The 18,853-nt window shown below is 35.6% G+C and overlaps 1 protein-coding gene across 4 annotated transcripts; it reads left to right on the top strand.

The window, feature by feature from the left end:
- The first annotated feature begins 450 nt into the window (after positions 1 to 450).
- Positions 451 to 17,813, top strand: LOC129272955 (alpha-N-acetylneuraminide alpha-2,8-sialyltransferase-like). 4 transcript variants are annotated; one of them, XM_064107474.1, is made up of 8 exons: positions 451 to 514; positions 6,098 to 6,369; positions 7,377 to 7,658; positions 8,052 to 8,196; positions 9,197 to 9,309; positions 10,852 to 10,944; positions 11,061 to 11,308; positions 14,141 to 15,699. In XM_064107474.1, the coding sequence occupies exons 2-8, from the start codon at positions 6,224 to 6,226 to the stop codon at positions 14,359 to 14,361; spliced, it is 1,248 nt and encodes a 415-aa protein (XP_063963544.1). In that variant the 5' UTR covers positions 451 to 514; positions 6,098 to 6,223; the 3' UTR covers positions 14,362 to 15,699. The 4 variants fall into 4 exon arrangements, 3 of the variants coding, with proteins under 3 accessions (XP_063963544.1, XP_063963543.1, XP_054766003.2); XM_064107473.1 differs by lacking the exon at positions 451 to 514 and adding an exon at positions 3,431 to 4,159; XM_054910028.2 differs by lacking the exon at positions 451 to 514 and adding an exon at positions 3,544 to 3,975 and having other exon boundaries at positions 14,141 to 17,813.
- Positions 17,814 to 18,853: the final 1,040 nt, after the last annotated feature.

Here is an 18,853-nt window from a genome sequence, read left to right as displayed (position 1 = left end):
TTTTGAGTTTAGGATTATGTAGCTACTTTTTCTATTTCATTACAGGAAGCATAGTGTATAAAGTTGTATCGTTTAATGTATCAGTTTATGGGCAGAAATCATTACCATTTGATTGGTTAACATGATATTCAAATCTATCAATATGTTTTGGGTTTATTGCTGCACTTACCCATGTAAACTTTGGATAGGATTAAAGTATCAGGAATAGTTAATTGTTGACTTTAATTTACCAAGTCAATCTACCTTACTATGATTGAAGGTCTGATGCGATAAGTTGGACTATGGTATTTAGCAAGTTTGATTTGTTTTACACTCCCGACATGTATGTCTTTAAAGTTAGTTTGTTTGTTGCTTATAGATTTCTTTTATTGTGAAAAAAAAAAGAAAGAAGAAAAGTGGTTGCGCCATAGTGTTATGTTGTATGCCGCCCACTTGCGGCCTATGTTTTATAGACATGTTATTATTATTCATTCGGGTCGAGTATTCGCCCCTTCCGGCCGGCAGCTTGCGTTGCGTGAGTATGTTGAATAAATGCTTAAACATTATTCCATTGTGACTGGTTGTCCATCTTTGTAGTAGTCTCTTAATAATGGCGCACGTTTTTTACCTTACATAATTTCTTTTAAAGAAATTTGTTTTCATGTTGTTTAATTATCTATAATGAGAAAGCATGAGGGGTCAGAGAGATAGTGCCGCGCCCATTTCGATATTTCAAAAAAAAAATGGAAATGGTGTGGGGATAGGACGGACCATAAAAGAAAACATATTTAAAAAAAATTAGGGCCTATATACATTATCCCCGGACATAAAGCCCGGAGAAGTTAAAATGACATCTGTTTTTGGTCGTCTTGCCGTGCAAAAAGACGACCTGAAATTGATGACAACTAGCCCCCATATAAAAAATAGCTTGGCACCATCCCAGATAAAATGCATCAGTGTGCAACCCCAAAAAATGTTTAAAGGTGATATATGTCAGTGTGGCTTGCCGTAAACGCATTTTCTCTCAATGCCGACGGTGGCGGGCGGTGTGCAAAGAAGATCATGCCTACGTAGGACATGTCTGGAGGTGTCTTTCCAAAGGACCGTTCTTCGTATCGCCCAAATCGGCTTTGTGAAACAGTTGAGCGATATCTCGTTCTTACGTAGAAAACTAGAATGGTTCTACGAAAGACCCTTTCATGCAACAGGCCCCTGTCCTCGGAGAAGGTCTTCAACATAGAGATGTATTCTCTATGGTCTTCAATCACAAATAAAGGATTTCGTACCAGAAAAAAATTGACAAGCAAAAAAAAAAAAAAAAAAAAAAAAAGGTCTTCAATCTTCTAATAGATAAAAATTATGCTAAATGGCTATTATTATGCCAGATTCTTTGCTTAAAAAGTCTAATTATCCCCCAAATTATGCTGAAAGGGTCGAAATTATGCCAGAAAAAAAGTATAATTATGCCAGAAACTCAGAAAGCATGAGGGAGGCGCGATAGCTCAGTCGGTATAGCGGGGGGTTTCGGATTTTGGTGACCCGGGTTCGATTCCCAAGTGGTGCGCTAGTGCCCTTTGGTAAGGCAATTATCCTCATTACCAGGTCCCTCGGAGAGGACCTTAAGCCGTTGGTCCCCTGGTTGCTTGCTCACACTTCACAGGCATTCGTGCTTTCTTAGCAGTCAGGTAAAACAACCTCGGTATAATAATTATGCCAGTTCGTTAGTTGGGCCTAGCCGGGTGGCCTAGGCCTCGGTCCGGCCCTCCCGGCGGCGCGGACGTACGTGACGGCGCGGCGTCGTCCCGTGTTGATTTGGCATAAAATTAAAGCGGTATTTTATAGATGGCAAATATAGCGATCTTCAACGCTTATATATAAGCGTCGAAATTTGTAGCCATCTCCTTGTATTAGTCTATAATATACGACGTGTCAAATTGTAGCGAACTAGTTCGCTATTTCCAGATCTCCTCTATATATATATATACGAGGGGGAATTGTAGCGAACTAGTTCGCTATTTTCCAGATCTCCTCTATATATATATATACGAGGGGGAATTGTAGCGAACTAGTTCGCTATTTTCTAGATCTCCTCTATATACAAACGACGGGAAATTGTAGCGAACTAGTTCGCTATTTTTCGGATCTCCTCGATATATATACACGAGGGGGAATTGTAGCGAACTAGTTCGCTATTTTCCAGATCTCCTCTAGATACATACTACGGGATTTGTAGCGAACTAGTTCGCTATTTTTCGGATTTCCTCTATATATATATACGACGGGAAATTGTAGCGAACTAGTTCGCTATTTTCCAGATCTCCTCTATATATATATACGACGGGAAATTGTAGCGAACTAGTTCGCTATTTTTCGGATCTCTTCTTTTGTAGCGAACTAGTTCGCTATTTTTCGGATCTCCTCTATATACGACAGAAAATTGTAGCGAACTAGTTCGCTATTTTTCGGATCTCCTCGATATATACACGAGGGGGAATTGTAGCGAACTAGTTCGCTATTTTCCAGATCTCCTCTAGATACATACTACGGGATTTGTTCGCTATTTTTCGGATTTCCTCTCCCTATATATACGACGGGAAATCATAGCGAACTAGTTCGCTATTTTCCAGATCTCCTCTTTATATATATACGACGGGAAATTATAGCGAACTAGTTCGCTATTTTTCGGATCTCTTCTTTTGTAGCGAACTAGTTCGCTATTTTTTGGATCTCCTCTTTATATATACGACGGAAAATTGTAGCGAACTAGTTTGCTATTTTTCGGATCTCCTCTATAAAATTTTATACACGAGGAGGAATTAGTGAACTAGTTCGCTATTTTTCTAATCTTTATATATACAAGAGACGGAATTGTAGCGAACTAGTTCGCTACAATTCCCCCTCGTGTATATAATTTTATAGAGGAGATCCGAAAAGTAGCGAACTAGTTAGCTACAAATCCCGTCGTATGGATATAGAGGAGATCTGGAAAATAGCGAACTGGTTCGCTACAATTCCCCCTCGTATATATATATAGAGGAGATCTGGAAAATAGCGAACTAGTCTGCTACAATTTGACAATATGGCATCAATATATACAGCCAAAACCTGCAGATTTTCACTTTGAAGCCTTCACAATAATGTAAGCTTTGGAAAAAATGACAACTAGTTCGCTACAATTTCCCCCTCGTGTATATGAAGAGATCAGAAAAATTGCCAACTAGTTCGCTACAGTTTGCCATGTTTATATTTTAGAGAGGAGATGAGAAATGGCGAACTAGTTTGCAACAATTTCCTGTCGTATACATGTAGAGGAGATCCGAAAAATAGCGAACTAGTTTGCTACAATTCCCCCCTGGTGTATATATAGAGGAGATCAAAAAAATAGCGAACTAGTTCGCTACAATGCCCCCTCGTATATAGTTCGCTACAAATCCCGTCGTATGTATATAGAGGAGATCTGGAAAAATAAAAAAATAGCGAACTAGTTCGCTACAATTCCCCCTCGTGTACATATCGAGGAGATCCGAAAAATAGCGAACTAGTTCGCTACAATTTCCCGTCGTTTGTATATAGAGGAGATCTGGAAAATAGCGAACTAGTTCGCTACAATTCCCCTCGTGTATATATCGAGGAGATCCGAAAAATAGCGAACTAGTTCGCTACAATTTCCCGTCGTTTGTATATAGAGGAGATCTGGAAAATAGCGAACTAGTTCGCTACAATTCCCCCTCGTATATATATATATATAGAGGAGATCTGGAAATGGCGAACTAGTTCGCTACAATTTGACACGTCGTATATTATAGACTAATACAAGGAGATGGCTACAAATTTCGACGCTTATATATAAGCGTTGAAGATCGCTATATTTGCCATCTTATTATTTCCCAAATTAAAGGCCGAAGACGACAGCCTCTGGCTCTGTCCCCTGATAACTGATCTATTGCAGATTGTATAACGCTTGCTTCGGACTGAAAAGTTGTAATCAGCATCAGTGTGAGTATTAGTGCATAGTGATACTGGTAGATAACTGAAGAAGATGGAATGAACCTTATGTTTACGTTTATAATTAAAATATGATGAGTGAGACATGATAGACTGTGACTGTCACAAGTGACACAACTCTCGAATTGGATACGTGGGACTGAGGCTTCCTGCCTGTGGGGAATCTACAGCCCAGGTAGGACTAACTATGTCTATGGACATGCCAAAATAATGCTGTACAGAGCACACACTTTAAAAAATCAATAAAATATCACTTTTGTGACCAAAATTACTAATTTCCATACAGTTGCAATTTATTTTTCATTAGTAACTTAAGAATGATTTTTGTATTCACCTGGGGCCCGTTTCTCAACACATGGACAAGTTAGTCATATCTTTATCCACCAACCACGGAGTTAGTTCCAATCTTACTAAACCTGTTTCTCGAAAGGCTTCCTAACTAGAATACCTTGATATCGATACTATCGGTAAAAAGAGCAGACGAGACGTAGCCTTAGTCACAACAGAGCATAATTTTCCAAAAGAATAATTATGACAAAATTGCAAATATTATGATGAATTGGGAAATAAATCTTTTCAAAATAATAGCACAGGTGAATTATGCATCATACATACTTAGACCATGAAGACTGGAGCATTCAATTGCAGAGAAAATTAAATTATGAATACTTCATTTCATGACTAAAAAACCACTTGTGGACGTTGAGATGGGTACCCCCGGGATACCCAATTTTAATAGTTTACGAAAGTAAACCATAACGGTTTTCTCTGTAAAATGATGATAATTATACGGACTTTTACGATTCCAAACGTGATCATCAAAATATAGTTTAACGAAATATTTTTAATCATTGATACCGAAAGATACGATATTGGACAAATTATATGCATACATTAGAGATAGAATTTATCCAACTGTTTATAGGGGTCTGAAAACAGCAAATACGAGTTCAGTTATGGATGGCCTGACGTGGTAGAATCTTTATCGATTAAATCATTTTACCATTTCAAAATGAATGGTTCTGTGGCGTTTACCAACAGTTTTTATAGTTTCTTTGTATTACAATTATCATTGAATGCATTAACTCACTTGTTTTGTGATGTAATTTCAACCTCTATGATTGATTACGTAAGATTATAATTTTAAAATATCTAGGCACTTTCGCATGTCATAGTCTACCCACGTGATGCCACTACGTCATTAAGAAAGAAGTTATGACAGGTTCGGAGGTGTCATAAACATTTAGTGAGGTTGTTGTACCCGATCTTGGTAAAGAGGGCTTCGTGAAACGGTTAGCGGACAAGTTGCTCACTATATACGATTTAGTCAAGAAGTTAGACTTATGACGGTGTTGAGAAACGGGCCCCAGAGCGCTCAAAAACTTGAATTTTGGGCATATTTTTGTGTATGCCCTCTATTGGTGGACAGTAAATAGTAATATGGCAAGAAAATTTTCATTTTTCAATCTCTATTTTTAATTAAGAAAAAAATAATTTAAAGTTTCAAATTTACTTAAGTTGTATGATGAATAGGTGTCAACTGTCACTTGTCAGTGTAAAAAAATCAAGCATTTGTCCCAAAGAAAAAGAGAAAATAAGCCAAACATTGCCACCCTTATTTTGCCACACATGGATATATAACAGAGAAGGTTATATCATAACCTTCATTGAATGAGTGGACTGAAGTGAAGAGCAAGTCCCCCTCCCTGGCAAAAAATTTATCAATGTCATTGGTAAATTCTTTGCCAGAGAGGGGGGATCGACCGCAATGCGTAATGGGATCGAAAAGGGGGTTAGCTAAATTGCCCCCTTTTCGATCCCATAGCGCATTGCGGTTCTGATTAGCGATAAACTTTAAATTTAATGAATGATCTGCATCTGCAACCTCCATGACATCAGGCTTCAATCTACCCAGGGCCAGGAGGCTCCTACTTAGAGAGTAAAGATTATTCAGTAACGTGTGCTTATTAAGTTTAGTAAATAATCTATATTGTTTTTTCTGTGAGATATATACAAGTCATGATGTAGGCCTATGGCTCTACCTTTTCTTGTTCAAAACTTGACTATTGTCATCGTATTATTGACATCAAATCATTTCACTAATCAATTTCAGATTGCCAAAGACCTTGGAATCCTCCACATGAATTGTATGGGCCCAAGAGACTGGGGGCTAAAAGGAGCAACTGACCAAGAGAATCTGATAATTTTCTGAGTCTTTTCATCGCACTTGCATGAAACCATGCTCACAAAAAAATGGATCCGGGTTATTGTCACAGTCGTACTGTTTGTGGCACTGGTGAGAGTCTACACAAAGAAGAGAACTAGGAAAGAAGAGAAAGGTTTAGAGTTGGATATAAAGTTCCCAGCACTTGTGAGAGGAAGAAGGTTTGACAATTGTTTGATATGATTAATTGTGGGGGGTATTTATAAATGTAATTGATTTTTTCAGATTTGTAATAATATATGTATAATTTATTGACATCTACAAGCAGCTTTTAATGTTACCATCCGAAAACGTAACCAGGGCTTGAATCTCTGCAAGGGGTGTGAGAAGCGGTCGGGGGGGGGGGGGGTCCTAAATCTTACCCAGACAAGCATGATATTGTCAACAAATGGAATTTAAAGGGAAAAATTGACTTAGAAATTAAAGTTTTATTAGTCAGACATAAAACAGAGAATTGATGGCCTCTTTGTCAGGTTAATTTTATAGGCTACAAATAATGCATGCAGGCAAGTGCGTTAGTGGAAATGCATAGCACGCAAGGTTTCTTTAGATAGTTGCCACACTGCACGAGCCGCTGGCGGCGAGTGCCTAGTGTGCACCATTTGAAGAAACCGAGCTTTCTCTGCATTTACTTTTATGCACGACAGAGCAAGTGCATTATTTGTTTTATAAAACAGCAACACAGAAACAAATTCTTAAAAAGTGACAGTACAGTTTTGTTGGACTTCTACCGCACTAGTCTGCTTGAAAATGTCAATTTTCGTTTCGCACCTTTTGCACTGCAGTGCACAAAAAAAGTTGGATGTCATGTGACGCGTATTGGCCAATCGCGATGCTTGAAATAATTCACCTATTTTATAAATGGTTATGAATATCATTGATATTAAACATCAATACATTGGATTTTTTTTCATTTATTAAGAGTGAATTAATGGTTTCATGTATGAGTTAATAAATGAATAAAAGAATATTCTTAATTTTACTTTTGATATGAGGAGATTTCAGAATTTCAGCAAGTTGTCTTGGTTTCTATGCTTCTACTGAAAATATATTAGTTTTGTTAATAATCTTGGTCTATAATGGACTGGAATAAATCATTTTAAACTAAACGCGTACAAGAATATAATGCTTTTATAAAAAAGGTGTTGCTTTCCTTTTTTCTTTATAGTGGTGCAAAGAAGAGAATTCCACCAGACTACAATCACACCACAGTATTTAATGACAAATATTCATTCTCTAATGGAAAAAACGCAAATGGGAGCAGCTTGGTTCAGGATTCTTGGAGGTCCAGAAAGTTTGTTAACCCTGTTGACCCAAAGGTCATTGACCCTGAGGCAGAGGCTACCATATGGATGGAGATTACCAACCATTCTGCTCCTCAAATTGAAGAGATGAGGGCGCTTGTTCACAAACGCTGGACGGCAAATAGAGAGGGTCTCTTGAAATTTAGGTGACTTGAACTGTTGTATCAAACATGTTCATTATATTATAACCTCGGTTGTTGAGGGATGAACAAGTAATTCTTTCACTTTCTTCATAAGAAGAAAATTCAAAGACCCTACATGGTCTTCTTTTAATTTGATTCTCTTGTAAAAAAAAAATCAATAAAGTGACAAGTCAGAGGAAGACTACATATTTGATGCTGGTTTTAATTCAGAATAGTGTACAGATTTACTCTCGTTCATGGATGTTAATATAATTTTTTTCATTCAAAGCAAGGTTCTTATGCGATTATTGAGATATTAATTTCAAGTTTTCAACCTTTGTACATTCCACAGTCATACCCTGTTACAAAATGATGTAGATTGGTTGTGACCATAGACCTTTACTATCTTCATTGCAGACAACAACTTGAAGAATTCAAGGCCAGTGTTTTGAATGCTACTCTGACACAGAATAACACTCAACCTGGACAGAAAATAAGATACTCCCTCAACCGAGATGCCTTTGCTAACGTTACATCAGAAATCTTCAGTTTTCTTCCCAAGGTAAACATGTGTCCTATTTTCTACCCGCTAAGTACAGGCAAAATACTTGCTGACGACCATTTGATACTCATGCAGCTTATCAACTCCTATTATTATTTCTCTACCGTACTTCTTTTCATACTCACTTTGTGATGCAAAAGAAAACAGTTTTGGGAAAAATAATATAGCAGATTTGAATGTGTTGGTGATATCAGTGCTTGTTGGCTGACCTTAGACTTTGGAAGGTGCGCAGTATATGTGATCTCTTTCTGTGATTGCTTGTGGCAAGGGCGAGGCTCTTTCTGTTTGGTTGGGACTTGTTTCTTCCATTGAAGTTGAAACCATTTTTATTCACATTTTGACAATTTTTCATTTCCTCCCTAGTCATGCATTGAATGATGAGAGTAGTATCTGATTATTTGTGTCAACGTTTTGTTTTTGTCATGAGTGGGCTGAAATTGGGCATTATTTATTGTGGCACTTCTGTGATTATGATTAATCCCTTTGCTTTAATTACCATGCAATATTATTCTCAATGCACAGGAGGGAATATTTCTCAGATATGTACATATTGATTATAAAATAATTTGACTTTTTCGCTTATAAAATACCGTCAAAATAGGAGCATCAACAAAATATTTCCAATTTCAGGCTATGCATCTTGAACAATAAATAACGTATGGCAGACTTAATTTTTAAATTAGTCACTAATTTGTGTGGAATATTTATGAGAAACCACATCCTGGGACATGAATGAATAAACCTGCGTAAAAACTAAAATAATCACTAACAGTAATCATTAACATTGAGGAGAAGGTGACACTGACACCAAACCAAGTTAGTTCACCCAACTAGAAAAACAAGATAAACCTGCCAATGAAAGCCAGAGAAAATTCACCAAAAGACAAGAGCAATGACACCCCAAAACCTATCTTCCAAGTGTGTGTGGCATGGTAAGAGATTAAATGTAATGATCATCAGGCTGCCTGTACATATCTTTTTTTCTTGGTCTGATTCGCAGGAATCTCTGTTTTCAAAGGTCAAGTTTCCAAAGTGTTCTGTGGTTGGTGCTAGTGGGATCTTGGTAAACAGTAAATGCAGTGAACAGATAGATAATGCAGACTTTGTCTTCAGGTAATGTTCAGAACTTGTCCTTTCAGTTCAAGGTCCCCTTTCCACTATACTGTCGTTATCAATATCAGAAGCTAGAATACATGTGTATGTGCTATATTTGTTCTCCAATCAAGTGATACTATTTCATAGCTTAATGATAGTACCCTAGAGCTTGCTATTGATATGTTGTAATGAAACGGCTCTTGTTAGTAAATATAATTTTCCTAAATGTATATCAGTTGAATTAATATTGTATCGCATTAATGCTTTTTAAACATAAACAAAATAAAGTGCCGTATAATCTTGTCTCTATGATCAAATGTAAAATATTAATGCACAGTTATAACGCTAGAAATCCTGAAAATGATTATGTTGAAGAATGTAAAAATACACCATCTTCCTTTCCTTTTAAATTCCTTGCATTTGGAATTCTCTTCCCGTAACATCAAACAGATTTCATTTTTAAATTCCTTTAAATCCAAGCTGAAAAACTTTCTTTCAACAGCTTAATTTTATTTATCCCATCATATTTCCTTATTATAATTTTATGTTTATTTTATCAGTACAAGTCTTGAATTTTATATTTTACTGTCCATAGGGACTGCCACGACAGAACCTTTGCTTTGTTCTTTTGCAGCTTCCCATATCATCATGTTCATTTGTATGCATGTATAGCCATGTACAATCTTAGCTTCTTCTTTGTCTTTTTTTTATCTTGTATCTTACTATGTTTCTTTTCTTCTTTTTGTGTTTTTGCTATTTTTTTATATGCGCAATGTATTTTGATGGACTTGAAAATAGTCAATAAATGATATGAAATATACAAATATACCAGGCTTTGAGTAAGTACTGCTGGAATTATTTGTCTGAGGTTGGACTGGCATTACTATTTTGCCAGTACAAGTGAGGATGAATAATTCCCTCTATACTTTCGAAATAAAGGTGAGGTATATTTGTTTTATATCCTGCTTTGCTGTTTGAACCAATCACTGTAGACGATTTAATTTATGTAGGATATAATGCCCTTTGAACCTACTTTTGAAAATATATCTCATCATAAAGATGATACAGGTGTAATCTTTCAGATTTTCCCATTCAATTCAGGGCCCTTTTTCAATATTCTTTTGGTATTAGCATTAGATGTTAAAATCTCTGAAATTTTATTTAAAGAATAGGATAATTGAAAAGTATACATATTTTTATCTGGCCCCTCCCTGGCGTTAAGGGGGGGGGGTATTTTAAGTCCCCTTTTTGAATTATTATTTCATTAAGTTTAAATGGGTTTCACAGAGCTGCCAAGTGGAACTGGTTCTCATTAATTATTACTGAAAATTTAGAAAGAATACTGGTGGTTTCATGCAAATAACTCATTTCTAAAGTTTCAGTTTATGTGTCCTATGGTATTTTTGTGAAAATAATGATTTTCTTACAAAAATACTTATTTTCAGCCTTTGAAATACTGAAATGTTCTTGATCAGGTTGGCATCTCTGGTTTTGTCCATCTTTGATGATACGAAATATGATTTATAATCACCCAATTGATTGCATATTTTGTTTTAATAGATGTAATCTGCCAGATCTGAAAGGATTCGAGACGGATGTTGGAGTGAAATCAAACCTTACTACAATAAACACAATATCAATCATTGCTAAAAGGTAAGTCAAATGTAGATGGCTTTCAGAGGTGGATTTTTAAAAGCATAACAGATAAAAATGCTCTTCAAGTGGCCATTATATGATTGTATATATATTTCCTATTTTATTTTGTATAGGTATAATTTCATGCAGACAATAAGTGACAGTAAGAAGTTCATCCGGACATTGCAAGATTTCCATGGTTACCTGTGGATGCCCTTATTTGGACTCAAATCAGGATTGTCATACAGTATGAGAGTAGCAAGACTCCTTCACCAGTCCAAAGACATTCCAAACCTGAAGCTCATTATTGGCAATCCGGATCATTTTTCTGCAGTCCAGGACTTTTGGAGGACCAGGTTTCTCAGTACAAGAATAAGCACAGGTTTGTCATCATATCTAGATAATCTATAATCTATTCAATTTTATTAAATTCAATATTTATTCAATGCCTATACAAGTACACAGAGTATAAACCGGAATAACGGGTATAAGGCAAAAAAATGCAGTAGTCGGAAAGACATTCGGAACAAACGGATAACAATACAAGGCTGAGATGTTATTGGATATTGAAAAATTACAATATTGGACAACTTGAGGGGTATTCTGATAATTAAACCAAGGTATAACCCTAGTCTAAACTACAATTTTAAACCATACCTCTATGTAATGCTGGCTTCAAAATACTTTTTCCATATTCATGGAAATTATTATGTACCAATTAGCTCATTAAAATTCGTTATATTTTTGTATTTGCATTTTCTACCCATTTCACAGCTCAAATAATTTTTTGCCAACTTTTTGTGGTGGGATAACAATGATGTTTGATGTGTGAATGAGTTGTCAACTGGCACTCCATAAAAGCATGATCTAAGTTTACCCAGGATTAACAAAACCATGGCTATCAGAATATCATCCCTTGTGTTCATTGTTGGGGGCGTAGTGGTGCAGTCTTCTACCTTTAAATCGGAGGATTGCAAGTTTGAATCTTACTTGGTGTTGTTAAAGGACACGTTTACCCCAACAAAAAGTTCACTTGAATAAAAAGAGAAAAATCCAACAAGGATAACACTGAAAATTTGATCTAAATCAGATGTAAAATAAAGAAAGTTATGACATTTAGAAGTTTCACTTAATTTCACAAAACAGTTTTAATACCTGCACCTTCTGGTTGGTATTGAGGTGACAGACGACATCATCAATCAACTCACTATTTTTTTTTTCATTATATGAAATATAATTTTCTCATTATTATGTGAAACAAAGTTTCATTCCTCCTTGAAAATGTGGAAATTACAATTGTTTCAACAGTTAATGATTCTGTCAAGTTGGTCATTATTTTTTCAAACCTCTAAAAATGGAAATATTGTGTAATTCAAACAATAAAAAACAAAAGAAATAGTGAGGGACATCATCGACTCTCGTTTGCATATAACAGAGTCGTGCATATAACTGTTATGCAAAAAATAAACGAAACTAACTAATGTTGTAACTTTCATATTTTACATCCGATTTTGATTTAAAAAATTCAGCTTTATGCTTGTTTGATTTTTTTCGTTAATCAACATTTTTTCTTGGGTGGACTTGACCTTTTAATACTTCAGGAAGAAATTCATACACATTGTGTTGTACTTGGCTAAGGTGAAGAAAATGAGTACATGATAGGCTTTAATTTATGAAAGCACAAAGTGTAACCTACATTTTGTACATTTGTTGAGCCAAAGCAAAGTCACTTATCCAAGGTGACATTATAGGAAGGATGTTATACGATATGTAGTGTATGAGATCAGCATATTATTCTTACCCATCACATGCAATATTTTTAAAGTATTCTGTTCTAGGGGAATTATCCCCATGACACATTTGGTAAGCATTTTCTTTAACTCAGTTTTTTCCAAAACTCCAAACAAAACCACCTATGTATCATCTATGAATGTTTTAGAAGTGTTTTGACATACAAATGCTTTATAAATGCTTTAAAAACCTCTCTTAAGTTTTGATACATTTTCCCAAAAGTGTTGATGATTACTTCAGTTAACTACTCCATTATATGAATGTATATGGATTATAAGTTATTAAGAAGATGTTTAGTGGATATATTTCAAAATTTTTCCTGAAAATGTATGCAGTCGTGACCCAGACTCCTGAAAAAAAAAGGAACAACTGCAGGATTTTCATTCCTGGTAGAAAGACCGTTTCTCAACCAGAGAGAATTCTCACTCAGGACAAAGTTTCTGTTTGTATGTTTTAAAACATGAAATCACAGCAAGTGCTCAGAATACCCTTTCAAAGAAATAATGAAAAAATAAATAGAAATGCAGAAAGGGGTGCTAAATATTCCCAAATTGTAAACTTCAAATTTTCACAAACAGTCAATATGTAAAAAAAAAAGTCTACATTTTTGTAAGATTTGTATTTTATACTCAAATGTATTTCTCATTATTTAACCTTTGCCAAAGCTTTAGACAGTTTTATCACATTAACCATGTGTGTATTAAATATGTAGTGAACATTATACAGTGAATTAAAGCAAGGTGCTCTCTGTTGCCTGTGTCGATCCTTGCACATGTTGTAAAGGTTCATGGATAGATTAATTGAATGTGTCCTGTGACCATACACAGGGACTTACGCCGTCTATCTTAAGCCCGTCTCACACTATGCGATTCATTTCGATCCGAATTTTAAAGAAATTGTGATAAAATTTAATATGGACATTCCAACTAATAAAATCTTACGGATCAGAGTTCAGAATAGTGGTAGGACTACTGAAATCGAAATTCAGTCCAGTTAGAGCCTCCCTGAATGAATAAAACCAAGTTTAATTCTAAATCGTTATGACGTCATCATCGGCAGCGTCTTGAAGCCGATTTGGACCCTGGACCACAGGGCTTGCCGCAAAGTAAAAATATGATTTTCGTATTTCTAACATCATGTCGAAATACCAGTAATTTTACTTCTTGGAGCTTTCATATTTAATGCAAAATGCGATTTCTTGAAAAATCGTATTGCATCTAATCGCACAGTGTGAGACGGGCTCTACCTAGAGTTGCGATTGATTCAATCTAAACTCAAACTGAGATTGATCTCAAACTGTGTAACGAAGATATAACAAGTAAGATTAAGCTCAATTTGATTTTGGTTTGAATATATATTGCAACTATTTCTAAGATGGGAACTCAGAACTTCTCCATTAAATGTGTGCTCATTTCTTTTGCAGGTTTATACGTCGTCACCCTGGCTCTCTCCCTCTGTGACGAGACCAACCTGTACGGATTTTGGCCATTCTCCAGGGATTTGAACCTCCGTCCTTTAAAGTACCATTACTACGATGACCTTGATGGACCCCTCGCTGTACATAGCTTCACTGAGGAGTTCAGCACAATGCTCAAGATGCACAAAGATGGCCTCTTAAGAATGCACTTTGACAAGTGCTCTTGAAGCGATTAGGACGTTGCTTTGGTCGTGAAAAGGATGTCCATCACAGTAAGTCGTTGAGTGTTTGGCAGAAGGGAAGGAATTCAAACATCATCAAGTTTCCTTCTCTTTTTTATTGCCTAGCTCTTTTTTAAGGGCTATTCAGTACTTCATTTCAGATGTTGTAAAGGAAAACTCTATCTGTTACTATTGTCCACCATGGTGTAATTTGATTTTTTTTTGTGATTGAAGTTACTAATGTTTTGAAAAGCACACTCACCGTAGCATTGAGCACTTTCAGAAACGTACGTCAACATAGAGGACTGGTACGAGATGACTTCATTGTTTGGCCTGCCATATGCCTCGGGTCCTCACACACGTCGACTATCAGAATCGGGAACCTCGCCACATCCATTCTGCGGTTCTAAATCATAGTCGACGTGCACGTGAGTGACGTCATTTTAACCGCTCAAGCTCGGCATGAACATCAACCTTTCCCTTTTAAATCACAGTTTTCAGTGACTTTTCACAAAATTAATGTAAGTTGTATGATGCATTATGTTTATCATATTTGAAATTGCTTTCTGATCTCCAAAATATATATTGATATATATCCTAACTCGCGTAAAAAGGAATCAAAGCAAGTGAAAGGGCAAGTGTGCACAAGTTGCACCTTCGCATCACCCGACTGGGTCGCCAGGCGATGGTACGCCAGATCTTCCGGATCGGGCAGCGTGTCATGACCCGCTGGTTATCACGCTGTTTCACGTGGACGTACGTACACGTACAAGTCGAGTGGAATCTAACATATTCGCATCTGTAGTGAACAAGGGCAGACGACGACGTTGACTCGAACGATCAGACGACTGCGACGTTGTTCTCATTCACTGCTCTTAAGACTCTATTATTGATCCATGACCATTTCAAATATATGCACAAAATTATTTCTTGTAACTTTCTACCTATTTTTCCAATCCACGGTTGTACTATTTAACATGATCTATCCTAATTTTGATTTAGTACTTGTAATTTTGAACAGAAAATCCAGAAAATTAGAAAAGTCACTTTTGAGATGTCCAGATAAAGTGGATTTTGACATGTCTTGTGAGATTGTTCAAACATAATAAATTCAAATTCCTTGAGTTACATGTACATGTATCTTGTACTGGTGATTATGATCCTAAGAATGACTTTGCATCCAGTTGTGAACATCAACATTGCACAATTTGCGCCAACGTATAGCAGTGTCCGCTGCTATCTGAGTTGAATCAAAAGAAAATGTAAGTTGAATATCATCAGCATTAATATGGTAGTCTGTTATGTGATGGAATATAACTTGACGCGATCCAGTCAAATAAATTGAAAAAAAAATGTCATGTGGTACACTATAGGTCAGAGATAAAGCAACTCATTTATGCATACAATCTGTGAATGGGAAGAAGATAGGATTCAAACTACTTGAATAAATTTTCAATTAGTCGATATGAGCTTTCAGTGGTTTGAGAGTTATGTGTACTTGTCAAAAGCACTCTACTACTGACCCTGCATGCTTTACACACTTAAATGTATGACTGCTACATCCTTATTTTGCATTTAGACCCTCCTGTGCTGAAGGATTTTTACACATATGTCAAAACACAAATGCGTTTTATCATTTCATACTTACTATTATTTGTAATGAATTAATCATTTCATCTTTTTATACCTCAACATATGCTTGAAAGCAATTATTGTTTTCTTAGATTGTTCTTTGGGCCTGATGTTGCCATCATAAAATGATGAAAAGTGGCCCATGACTGCCACATAATAAACCATAATTAAATAATGTGACAATAGTAATTAGATGGAATGAACAGTCAACCCAAACCAAATATAGTCAGGATATAGCCAGGGTCCGAAGCCACTTGCTCCTGGGACTGAAACAGGGTTTCCCCCTTCAGAGCCAGTACGGATGCAAGCTAGGTTTGTCATCCCCATAGGGAGCCTGGTCAGCTAGGAGCCAAGCTAGACAAGCTAGTAACCTTGACTTCTAACCTCCCCTCTTCATCAAATGCTTCTTCCCATTTTTCTCATTCTCTTTGTAAATCAGTGAAATCTGTGTCAAGTATATATTTTTTTGTGTTCTCACATTGAAATTTTGTTAAATTTCAGGCCAAAATGCCAATGTTTTTAGGTGCATGGCCACTTTTTTTTTTTTTTTTTTTTTTTTTTGGGGGGGGCCGGGGTACATACATTTAGTACTGCACAAATGGGTCAAATTAACATTTAAATTCATTTCATTTAATGGTTTATTCAACAGACATGTATCGCAGTAAAAAACTGCATTACACATGCTTTACAGGGTATCAATTGCAACAGACATGGTAAAAAATACAGAGAAATTATTCACATACATGAAAAATTTGCACAGTAAAGTATTGATAAAAATGAATAAATAACAGAAGAATACATATGAATTAATAAAATTGTTCATAATAAAACACAATATAAAGTTAATGGCTATTTTCAGTAAATGAATTCACAATTGCTAAGCATGTAGATTAAAGGTTTAAGAATTTTCAAATTACTTCTGTTAAGATTTGGAATATTTATTAAGCACATGTACAAGATTAGGGAGGGCACTGTTTCTAAATCTGTTTGTCTTACATTTGAATTCATTATATTTGTTGGCATTTCAAAGAAAATCATTATTTCTTTAAGGGGTAGCCAAGACCGACATACATTTTTTTTTCAAAAGAAAGCAAAATCCTGAGTAAGTTTGTCTCTTTGGGATATAGAGTTGGTAATCCTAGCTCTACCAATGCATCTGTAATTTGATCCAAGAATTATTCCACAAGCTCTTTTTTGTATAGATTCCAAATCATTGGCAGCAAAGGTTTCCAAAAGCAATAAAATAGGCATTGAGGCCAGTCAACAGAGCATCCAAATTCTTCACCTTGGCAGCCTTTGATTATTCAAAGAGTAAATAAATAAAGAGTATATTGTTTGATATTTCAATGATACAAACTTGATGCCGCTGATTTACTGAATAGCGTAATGCCAAGGACGTTCCACTTTTTTGCTTTATCAAATGTAAAGGTTCCACTTTATACTAGTGTAATAAAATAAAATAAATAAAGCACTTAACTCAATCTGGCATCCAAATCATATATGAACTCAGCCTCACTTCATGCGTTGCAAAACAACTCCAAATTACTGTCAAGTCGATATTTATTACCAATGCCTTGTCAGTGTGCTTTTTGTGTACTATCATATATAATGATAATGATACAGTGTATCAACATTCTGCTTTTGTATTGTGGTGATGAGGGAGGGGTATATTGCAATATCTATTCTTAATTCCTTTTGCCTATGTAACATACACATGTCAGTTTGCACTATTTTCTAACACCTTGACATTGCAGTATCTTCTCAAGGCAATTCTCCCTGCCGTATGAATCTTTGGTGAATTACATTAAATAAGGAAAAGGAACGAACTCTCATTAGCCTTCATTCTGGTTTGTTGTCATATTGCATGAAGTAGTGGTGATTTTGCTATTTATATTTTTACTGTGGCCACACGAAAAATAGAAAGGGGGTGGGGTATAGAAATAAAGAAGAAATAATGAACGATATTTGAAAGAGAGGGCTAGGTTGTAGAATGATTTCATACCCCTATTTTTCATTGAAAAAAAAAAAGATATCACCATTATATAGGTTGTTTGCCCCATATCAAAATATTCTGGTGATGCCCCCAATTGTTACCTTAACCTCAAAGGATCCCTTTAATGAAAGGGGTATCATAACAAAATTCTAAAAAGTCAAATTCAAATACGAGCTTATGTGCCTCCCAGCACATCCCAAATAAAATCTCATCACATGACTGTTTGACGCCATGATGATAATTGTAACTTCACTTAATATATTCAATAAAGTTTACATATTTTGAAAGCCCAATCAATCGATGTATTTGTGCTATGCAAGATCATATATTTGGAAGGGAGGATTATTCGGCATTACCAATAGGTGCCTAACATGAATGTTACTTGTTGGTTGCATGGACTTGTTCTTTGTCAGACATTGTATTTGTAATGTAATATTTCTTTTCCATATATACCTCTAGAGAACCTTGTGTAAGATAGGAAAGAGGTTACGTGCTTGATGGAAAATATTTTTTTCCCATAAACTATTGAAGGAAAGTGAACAAACTTGGCGATGATCGTACTTCATGTACATATTAACTTGGGTGTGTATGTTTTCCTACAATCCTTCAAGTCACTATTTATCATCAATAATAGTTTGCTCAAATCAAGGGGTAAACCATTTTCCAGTTCTTGCTTCTTATGAAAGCTGTAAATGATTAAAAAAAAAATATGCTGTGCAATGTGACATTTATTGGACACTTTAAAAAAAATGCTGATCTGCCATGAATTTTATTGTTAGATACATTCAAGTGAGTAACTTGTTTTTAACATTTAATACATTTTTTGTTTGCAACATTTTATGATATTTTTTTCCAGCCCTTGAAATCTTTAAT

Source organism: Lytechinus pictus, chromosome 12 (assembly GCF_037042905.1).
Source record: "Lytechinus pictus isolate F3 Inbred chromosome 12, Lp3.0, whole genome shotgun sequence".
Lineage (NCBI taxonomy): Eukaryota > Metazoa > Echinodermata > Echinoidea > Temnopleuroida > Toxopneustidae > Lytechinus > Lytechinus pictus.
Note: the sequence above shows the minus strand (reverse complement) of the source record. Positions and strands in the feature narration are given on the sequence as shown.

What these genes read in the sequence shown, in the direction of transcription:
- LOC129272955 (XM_054910028.2), top strand. Translation starts at nt 6,224, where the DNA reads ATGCTCACAAAAAAATGGATCCGGGTTATTGTCACAGTCGTACTGTTT. An exon ending in AATGCAGACTTTGTCTTCAG is followed by an intron (nt 9,310 to 10,851) that starts GTAATGTTCAGA and finishes TTGTTTTAATAG; the next exon opens with ATGTAATCTGCCAGATCTGA. An exon ending in CAGTACAAGAATAAGCACAG is followed by an intron (nt 11,309 to 14,140) that starts GTTTGTCATCAT and finishes TTTCTTTTGCAG; the next exon opens with GTTTATACGTCGTCACCCTG.